Below are 8,964 nucleotides of genomic sequence, written 5' to 3' on the forward strand. Positions count from 1 at the left end.
TTCCAGTATGTTTGATCAAAGTCAAACATTCTGACCAGCTGTTTGCCACCAGCCACTTTCCACGAATGCAAAAAAAGCAGCTAGCAGCAAGTCTGACTAAACAAATCCATGCATGTCAATCTGAGGCCAGGTGAGCCAGCATTTACCCTCTACACGTCACTCCTTCATAGCAGCACGTTTCAACTCACTCCTGCATATTTTCCACTTTGCTTACCGATAACTGCAGCGTGCAAAGATAGCAGAAGCCACAGGCAGCATTTCCTCATTCTTAAGGGTTTAACGAAGCTGCTAATGTCCATCGCGCAGCTCTATCTGTGACATTTAAGCTCATCTTTACAGCCAACAATTTCTCCTTTCTTTGGAAAAAATGTTGCAGGAATATCTACTGTAATCGAAGAAGTGTAATCAAAGCCACCCATCTCCACCCAGACAAAAATGAAAGGAAGGAAACATCAGCTTTTTAGTTCATAAGGAAGGAACAGAAGCTTTGAAAAGATCGAAATCTGAGCTCAAAAGACGATGGAGGAAAGAAGGACTGGCCGATAAATGAGAGGAACAACTCGAATGCCTGTTTACGAGTTTTTGGAGCTTCAACATCCATTTAAACCTCGGTATTTATATATAAAATGGCCAAAATTTAATGTCATTGTCAGCAAAACTATCCAAATTTTAGCATATCTAAAAAACCTCATCTGCAACCTTTGGTGGTAAACCATTACAAGAGAAGAGTAAACTTTAGCAACCCTGTGAGCAGCCATAAAACAAGACAACACGGGTCAAAGTGCAGAAACAGAGTCAAGAAAGCAAATCTTTAAGGCTCAAATAACACAACATTACACTCTGCCCGTTGCTGTTAGGTGCATACACAGAGGAAAAATTCAACATTTTCTAACAAACTTGTAAACTTTTATTCTGACAAGCATAATCTACCCATCACTATCCATCTTTAGCTGGCAGATAAATTGAATTTTAACGCCTTTATCAGCCAATAATGATGACATCACTGCTACTGTATGTATGGGGCTTTTCTGTTTAGCTCAAGAGAACACTGTTTTCAGATTTCGTGTACGCAGGAACATGATTTGCATTCAGTCCGGGCCAAATCTACTTCAACGTGACAGCTGAATGGCCACGGCTATGGTCGAGTGCTCAAGTGGAACAGCCAGAGAGTCCAAAAAGGACTGACAGAGGTGCTTGTTTGTATGATTTCAGCCGAGGCTTTGCTCCCCGAAGAATTTCAGGAGTCTCTCAAAAACCGGTGTTCGATCTTGATGCCTGCAAACGAGGTGATAAGGTGCCCCAGCGGTTTAAACGCTTGAACTGACAGCGAGGACACCTGGCAGCGAAATACCAAACAAGCCAGTACAAGAAGATGGAAAAGAGGCGCACATGGAGTTCTTTCCCATCGTAAAAGACAAAACGTGGGGGAGCAGGAGGAAGAAGCGCTCCAGGGTGTCTTCCATAACAGCCAAGCAGAAGATAAGAAACCCATTTAGAACAAATACACATCTAAAGGCTACAGTAGCACAGGAATGTCATGCATGAAACAGACCCAGGGCATCTCCTCGTGTTTGTTATCTTACCTGTCGATGTACAGAAGTGACGGTGCTGCCATCCTGCTATGTCATCACAAAACAGTGAATCAAAGAGAAACAGGAGCTTCCAGAGAAGTTCAGGCAAAAACTCCAGGTTGAAGTCGAAGCTCTCCTTCAGTAAAGATTCAGCAGCAGTGTGTCCATAGTTTGAGCTACAGAGATGTCTAAGAAAAAGTCCTTCACAGCCACTCTGTTGAGGCAGAGTGAAGAGGGAAGGAACTAGCTGCTCCTCGGCGTCCCCGCCTCCTCAACAAATGGGAGGAACGGGAGGAGAATGGGTGTGAGGAGCAAAGAGTCTGAAGGGCAACGAGGGAGTGAGCGGCTTCTCCATGTGAGGACAGAACGGCAAAGGGACGAGGTTCAAGGGAGGTGAAAACACGATGCATCTCATCAATCAGACTCAATGACTGTAATCAAGAGCTTGGGTGTGAAAATGACCAGGAACTACTTATCTCCTGTGTGAGGGTGGCAAAATGGAGAGGACCCCAAAAAAAAACCAAAAAACAATCCACTGTTTTACTCTGATGTTGAAAACTGTAAACTGAGCAGTGATCTATGTGACATGCAGGACAAACGATACTACACTATAAGCTAAAAAAAATTTACTTTTCATTACCAAAACTTGGAAAAGACAGTACATTTACATTATATACCAATGTTAGGCAAATTACCTCAACTGTAATGAATGAGTCCTCACACAGCGGAAACATGATTACATCATTTTGCACCTTTACTTTCACTCATTCTCCAGTGACTGGTTTGAAAGGCCTGAATTTATCAAATCCGTAACCTGTAAAAACAAAGATTTGTTGGATTTTTAGCTTTTCCGATGCTCTTTGAATTTGTGACAATTAAAATCACTTTTTTTTCTAGTTGTCTTATTCAAAAAAATGTGCCAAATTCCATGGGCGACTTAACTGCAACCAACAGTCATGTGACTTTTTGGATTAAGGGGAAAATTAAACACACTTGAGGAATGAGAAGCAAGTTGTCAAGTGGTTGGAGGATATATTCAGCATGGGGAGATATCTTTCTCGAGCTGACGTACAAGCCTAATTTCTAGAGGTTGGAAATATATAAAAAGGCCTCGTCAAGTATCTCATAGAGACCCCATTTACAGTTGATGACCATTAGCAGCTAGCTTAACCTTGGCGACCCTAAGTGCAGTTGACACTCACTTTATCTCTTAACGCTCTGTGACGTCTAAATGTGGACGGCTAATGTTAGCAAACCTGCTAAGAACACGCGAGTACCTAACGTGCTAATGTCAGCGTCCCGACATCCGGACATATTTGTTTATTTAGTAGGAATCACGTTTAGGTCGTAAACAATACGACCTAAACGTGATTTGGTCACGTTTAGGTGACCTAATCACTAATTTATGACGTCTAAAGATAAAGACGTTATAAACCCAAAGTATCTGATAAAGTCTAACTCTGACCTGCTCGGTGCATGGAGGATTTTTGGATCTAATTTTGAAGCATAGACAGATGACAAATTAAAGGAAAAACCAACAAAGAAAGTTCCTTATTAATGTGTGAACCACTACAAAAGCTTCAATGTTTCTTGATTTGTAAGTCTCTGGAACTCTGAACACCATTCGTCCACAAAATATCCAACCATTTGGTGGTTTGGTGATGAAGGGTGCAGTCCAAAATTAACTGATACTCAATACTGCTCACAACCAACCCCAATTAACAGCAACATCTCGAGCAGAAAACATCATTTTACTGCATGCAATTACACATTATTACACGGATGTTTGTAGTGTCAATTCTGCAAGATATAAATCATAATCCAGCACTGATTGCTGCTCTAACATTGTAATCTCAGGCTTTGATTAAGGTGTTGGTTTTAAAGCACTCTGCAAGTCTTAAAACCTTGAAGAAAACCCTGAACTTTGCCCAGCAACACACACACACCGAAGTGTCATAAAAGCAAACAGCAGGTGGCAGGTTACAGCTACAAACAGAGCGTTCTAATAGCAAAAAAAAAAGGAGTAAATAAAGGTGGTGTGAAATCTCCCGCCCTATTAATTCTAGGAAATCTCAGAGCCCCAACAGAAACTGGAATGTGGCAAAACAGCGACAGGAAACGAAAGGTTCGCCTGATTATGCTTTCGGGGGCGACATGTGACCAAAGTGAGAGTGAGTGAAACCAAGTACAGACCCATCAGCCATCAAACTAGTACTGTATGTAAATTAATAACAGAGAAGGAGTCAGTGTGTGAGTATGCTCTTGTTCTATTGGTGGACGATTTAAAAAAAAAAAAAAAAGTTACTGGCCGCCTTGTGGCTGGACAGAGCATTCAAAAATTATCAGAAAGGTGAACTCCAAGATGCAGCGTCTGTGAAGTTCTTGTATCTGTTAAGAAGGAACACCACACTTTTGACCACACAGAAATGGGAAGTTCCCCGTTACATGCAAAGGCCTGACAGCATGCCGTTTAGAAACAGGGCAGCAGTGTGCAGCTTTGTTCCATTTCATAAAATCTCTGAGAATCTGGGGTAGTGGAACATGTTGGGTGCAAACAGTTTCTCTTGTAAAATAAAAGCCATCATGGTTTCATTTACTCGATGTGTTCATCTATTGACGTTTCTGGTTTGACCGGGGACAACTGGCGCAGTGAAGTGTTGCCACAGGAAGCCTTAAAGTTGGTCTTTACTTGTGTTTTGCCACGATAAGCAGACTCACAGGGGTCACGTTCTGGGTGAGTTGTAAGATGCAAAACTTGTGGGAGGTGTTAGTGACACGTCTTGGCTAAGCGAGGTTTGTAAAGCAAACGTTGAGTAAAGTTTCCTTCTGCAAGGCCAAGAGAGAAAGAGCAGAATATATAATTACACCGCTAAGGCTGCCTACAATGCTTCTTTTTTAACCTTTTGGTCATTCGTGGCCCCAGATCCATATAGTTTTACCTGCCGTGTATGAGCACCTAGCACCTTGTAAAATAACAGTGATCTTCATTATTACTGGAAAGGAAATCAGTGTGAACTTACCTTGTGAATAAGCTCGCTAGAGGCCCCAGCTTCTTGTGCCTTCCGTCCTCCTCCTGCTGATGCAGTCGTCCTGGACTCCATAAGTCTCTGGGGTCTCCTGGTGACGACGACAACGTCACGTCCGAGAAGTGGCCGGCGCCGCTGTTGTCCGTCTCCAAGGTGACGATGGCGCTGGAGTCGGAAGTGACGGTGAAATCCAGGATGTCTTCGTTGGAGACCGACAGCTCGGTGCTCATGCTGGACACGCTGCACACGGAGATGTCGTCGCTGCGGTTCAAGGCTCCGCCCCCGACGCCCGTCCCCATGGTGGTGGACAACCTGAGGCCCGGGCTGAAGAGTCGGACGGAGTCGTAGCCACTGCGAGGGAAGGTGGAGGACTTCCGCATGGCGCTGTCGTCGTTATCCAGAGGTAAAGTGGCGGGAGAGTCATGACTGGAGTCCAAGGCGAGGCCTCTGTCGCCTGGACGCTGGTGGCTGTGGAGGATGGGCTCTGGAGGGTTGATCTCCAGAGTGGGGATACCTGAGTCCTGGGAGGTCAAGCTGTGGCTGTCCGGGTCCACGTCCGAGTAGCTTTTCTGGGGGCTGCTGTAGTAGATGGGGGTGGAGCAGGACGGCTTGTAAGTAGGGAGGACGGGTTGGCCGAGTTGGGTGGAGCTGGACTTGTGGCAGTGATGGTTGGTGTGATCGTGGAGGTGGGACGCTGTCGGGTCTTTGGCTACAGAACCGTTCTCCACTATGGCTCCTCCAGTCACACCTAAAAAAGCAGAGAAGATTCATATTTACAACTTATTTACGCAACTGAAAGGAGTAAAACTTCTAATATGAAAAAAAAACTTCAATAAGTTAAACTATCGTGAGCTTACAAGTGGCTACATTTTTTCACCTTTACCTCCTCTTGACGAACCACCAAAGAAGATCAATCTGTTGCATTAACTGGACCCCAAACTTTTAAATGGTATTGTTGGTCAACTTTAAATCGTTTAGAGCAACTTTAACGAATATTATCAACTTTCACTAACGTAGAGCAACTTCAGCTAACACAGAGCAACTTTAACTGAGATAGAGCAACTTTAACTGAGATAGAGCAACTTTTCCTGCCCGTTTTTTGAGTTTTGTGTCAAATTATGTAAATTTTGGCCTTTTTCTTCTGCTTTTTTTGTGTTTTTCCAATGCACATAAAGGAAATATACACATGTATACCAAAAACATTTGCAATTGCACCAGTTTCTGGGAGAAATGGTGGAAAAATTCCAGGGGTTCCAATACTTTGGTCCAAGACTGCACCTTATTTTATTTTGTTTGACCAATATATACTTAGTTCTCAAGGAATGTTGGGTATTTTTTTTACAATGAAACACAGATTGGCAAACACGCTGTTATTTCATCAAAGAACAGAAGAATAATCTGCACCAGTTTAGATATTTGATCATAATTTATGAAGCTGCTTTTCTCCATTTTCCGTCTTTTTTTCTATACTCCCTGGTATTAATTAGACAACTGGAACAATTTAATCGCACCACCTTGGACTGCATTTTAGGATCGTTACCACTTGTGAAGAGCAGGATAGGGAGGTTCACTTACTGGCAAATAGTTAATTTGTAATTATACGCACCAAAAAGCAGAAACCTGCCTATCATACAATAATAATTCCTCCTCACAGTTAAATTCCACTGAGACATTTCACGTTTGGGTTCATCTTCTCCTCACATGGTGAACATTTTACCAAATTAATTAGCCATAATTGTTATGTAATGCAGCAAAAGTGCTCATTCTGACGCTTAATGAGCCCTACAGACCGCAGAACCATTACTGAATCTGTTTAAAAACCTCATAAAACATCACTGAAGCTTCCTTTTAACCGAGCACAACATCAGATAGGTGTGTGCGGAAGCCTCGATTATGTGTCGACTAACCTCACGGTAACCAGGCAGTAACTGGAGTCTGCAAAGTAATGTGAACGGGGCCCCAGCAGGGCTACACCATGCCCCAACACCAGCTGGGAGGCTAAGCTAAAGCTAGTGTGTCTAAGCTCTAAGCTGCATTAACATCGACGGGGGAGAATTTCATGACTCCTGATCGAGGAAGGACGTTACAGTGCAGTTTTTTCCACAATAAGGTGTGTCCAGGGTTACTACAAGCATGACTCACCGGCTCATTCTAGCAAACGTGACTCAAAGCCTCTGTTGAATTCGATACAGCAGCAGAAAGGCATCATAAGAAGGGAAAAGGGCGACATTTAAAAGCAGAACAAACACACAAAGTCAGAAGCTCTAACGCAGAGCTTATCCAAATCGTTGACACACAAAGCCCAGCTCTAAACCCTGACCTGCAGGTCGTCATGTGAGCCGGGCAGACTTTGTCCCAAAACACAGCAGCAGGTTGTTCCTGTGCCGCCGTGCACCAGCATGGACACGGGCGCTCTTTTAAAGTCACAAATAGACGACAAGGCCACCTTTGTGGTCTAATCCCATTTGAATATACACATAAATGCTGCTTCATTTGTTATAACATCATTGTAAAGAAGCACACTTCAGCTGAATTTACAAGCTTGACATCTGTTTGAGCTAAAACACAATGCAACGAGCCGGTTTTGTGCTTTTAAACCCATAATATAAGGTTATTTAATACTTTGTTTCAATCTGTTGTTGTTTAAAGTGCTATAAAATGAAGTCGGATTGGAATTTGTGACACTTTTAACCCTTTGAAGCTCCAGTGATTGGACCCTACACTCTTCCATAAGTGGGTCAAGAATCAAGATGTTTTTATACCATTTTTGTCATTCCGGGAAATAATAACAATTTGTACTATTGCTTGGATTTTATTTTTGTCCATGCAAGAATGATTTCATGTTTGAATTACGTTCATTTTTTCCCCTTTACAACATATTTTTGAACATTTTCTTCACTGAAAAAGAAGAATGCCACACAGAACAGCAACAGAAGAACTTTAAAATCCATTTTATTGACTTTTTTTTTTTTTACCATTTTCCTCCAGCTATTGCTACTCTGTTCCTCCAGGTTTGTGCACTGCATCACTTCTTGTATGATATTATCAGTGATAAAGAGCTTGGGGTAGGAATACAAATACTACAAGTTCAAAATACAACTTTGAAATCTAAGCAGAATGATAACAAAAACATGTTTCTTGAGGAAAAGCTGGAGATACTGTAAGAAAACGACCTCAGCCTGTCATTGTTGACCCACTTACGCATGCAAGGGTGTGTAATGAACAGATTGCTTAAAATAACAGGCAGAAATTAGACTCCTATGCTAATGTGCACCCAAAAGACCTCTAAACTTCGGATTTTAACGACAAATTGTCTTTAAAAAGTTTTGATTCAGTTTTGGTTTTAGTAGTTCACGTCATGTCCACATCCAACCTTTATTAATGAGGAGTTAAAAGCTTGAATTTAATCTTTTTCAATCAAGCTGAACTGAACTCAGGCCGAAAACGAGCAATAAGAGTTCCATTATGTGGTAAAAGGTTTATATTGTCTCACAAAAAGTATTATTTGTGCATTTCAAATGCATGCCGAGTTGAAGATAAGCTTCCAATAATGCAGTAAATGGAAGATATTGTGGTCGAAAGCGGCGTGTATTTACAATATCCACGGATATGTTTAATTTTGACATTTTTTGAATGCAATTTGGCGTGACCTGCATCGTTACCGGGGAGCACAGCGCGTTCAGCATCAGGTCAAAGTGAGCGGCGTTGTGCGGAAGGTAAATACAGAGGAGAGCCGTCAGAGGGACCTACCAGAGCGGCTGTCTGTTCGGTCCTGGGCCCCGTGGGTCGTGTTCGCCATGCAGCCGGTTGTGTGACTCTACAGGTGGGTGGCAGGTAGCCGCCGTCCGGAGCGGTCCATGATGCTGTAGGGCGACTACTGCTGCTGCTCCACCATCACCTTCCTGCCTCCTCAACGCAGCTTAGAGCACACAAACAGCGGCCACGGTCATTTGTCTGCCTCATTCAATCACCTCGAGGTAAAAATGAACAAATAAAAAAGCAAAAACAACAGTCGGTAAACACAAACACCACGTCGAAGTGCACTTGACGCTGACGCCAACTCACTAATTTCACACCGGCGCTTCCTCAAGTGAGGTTTTAGTTAAAAATTCCGGAGACGTGCTCGTTTTTTCGGGTTTTCACGCTAACAGAGATGGAAAGAAACACGTCCCCGAGGCCGAGTGAAAGGTTTAATACAGCACAGTTCACAAGTTTACCCGGATTCGTCAATGTTTCGTACCTGTCTCGGTGCTTCCGCCGCCATTTTAAAACAAACTTGTGCAGAGTGCGGCGTAATCGAGTCAAGAATGCAGCCCGTCGATGGATTCACCTGTCTGGACCTGCAGGCATTAATAATCGACCTGAGC

General features: G+C 43.0%; 1 protein-coding gene across 4 annotated transcripts in view; it reads right to left on the reverse strand.

The window, feature by feature from the left end:
• The window catches only part of tbc1d14 (TBC1 domain family, member 14), a 45,555-nt gene extending 36,594 nt beyond the window's left edge, over positions 1-8,961 (reverse strand). The window contains exons 1-3 of one of the 4 annotated variants that reach the window (XM_051943873.1): positions 8,838-8,961; positions 8,348-8,516; positions 4,592-5,345 (exon numbers count right to left, since the gene is read on the reverse strand). In XM_051943873.1, the coding sequence (XP_051799833.1) occupies positions 4,592-5,345; positions 8,348-8,396 (803 nt within the window). In that variant the 5' untranslated portion in view covers positions 8,397-8,516; positions 8,838-8,961. Of the gene's footprint in view, positions 1-1,583; positions 1,797-4,591; positions 5,346-8,347 lie in introns of those variants that run through there. The other 3 variants (XM_051943874.1, XM_051943872.1, XM_051943875.1) reach the window with 3 other exon arrangements.
• Positions 8,962-8,964: the final 3 nt, after the last annotated feature.

Source organism: Acanthochromis polyacanthus, chromosome 23 (assembly GCF_021347895.1).
Source record: "Acanthochromis polyacanthus isolate Apoly-LR-REF ecotype Palm Island chromosome 23, KAUST_Apoly_ChrSc, whole genome shotgun sequence".
NCBI lineage: Eukaryota > Metazoa > Chordata > Actinopteri > Pomacentridae > Acanthochromis > Acanthochromis polyacanthus.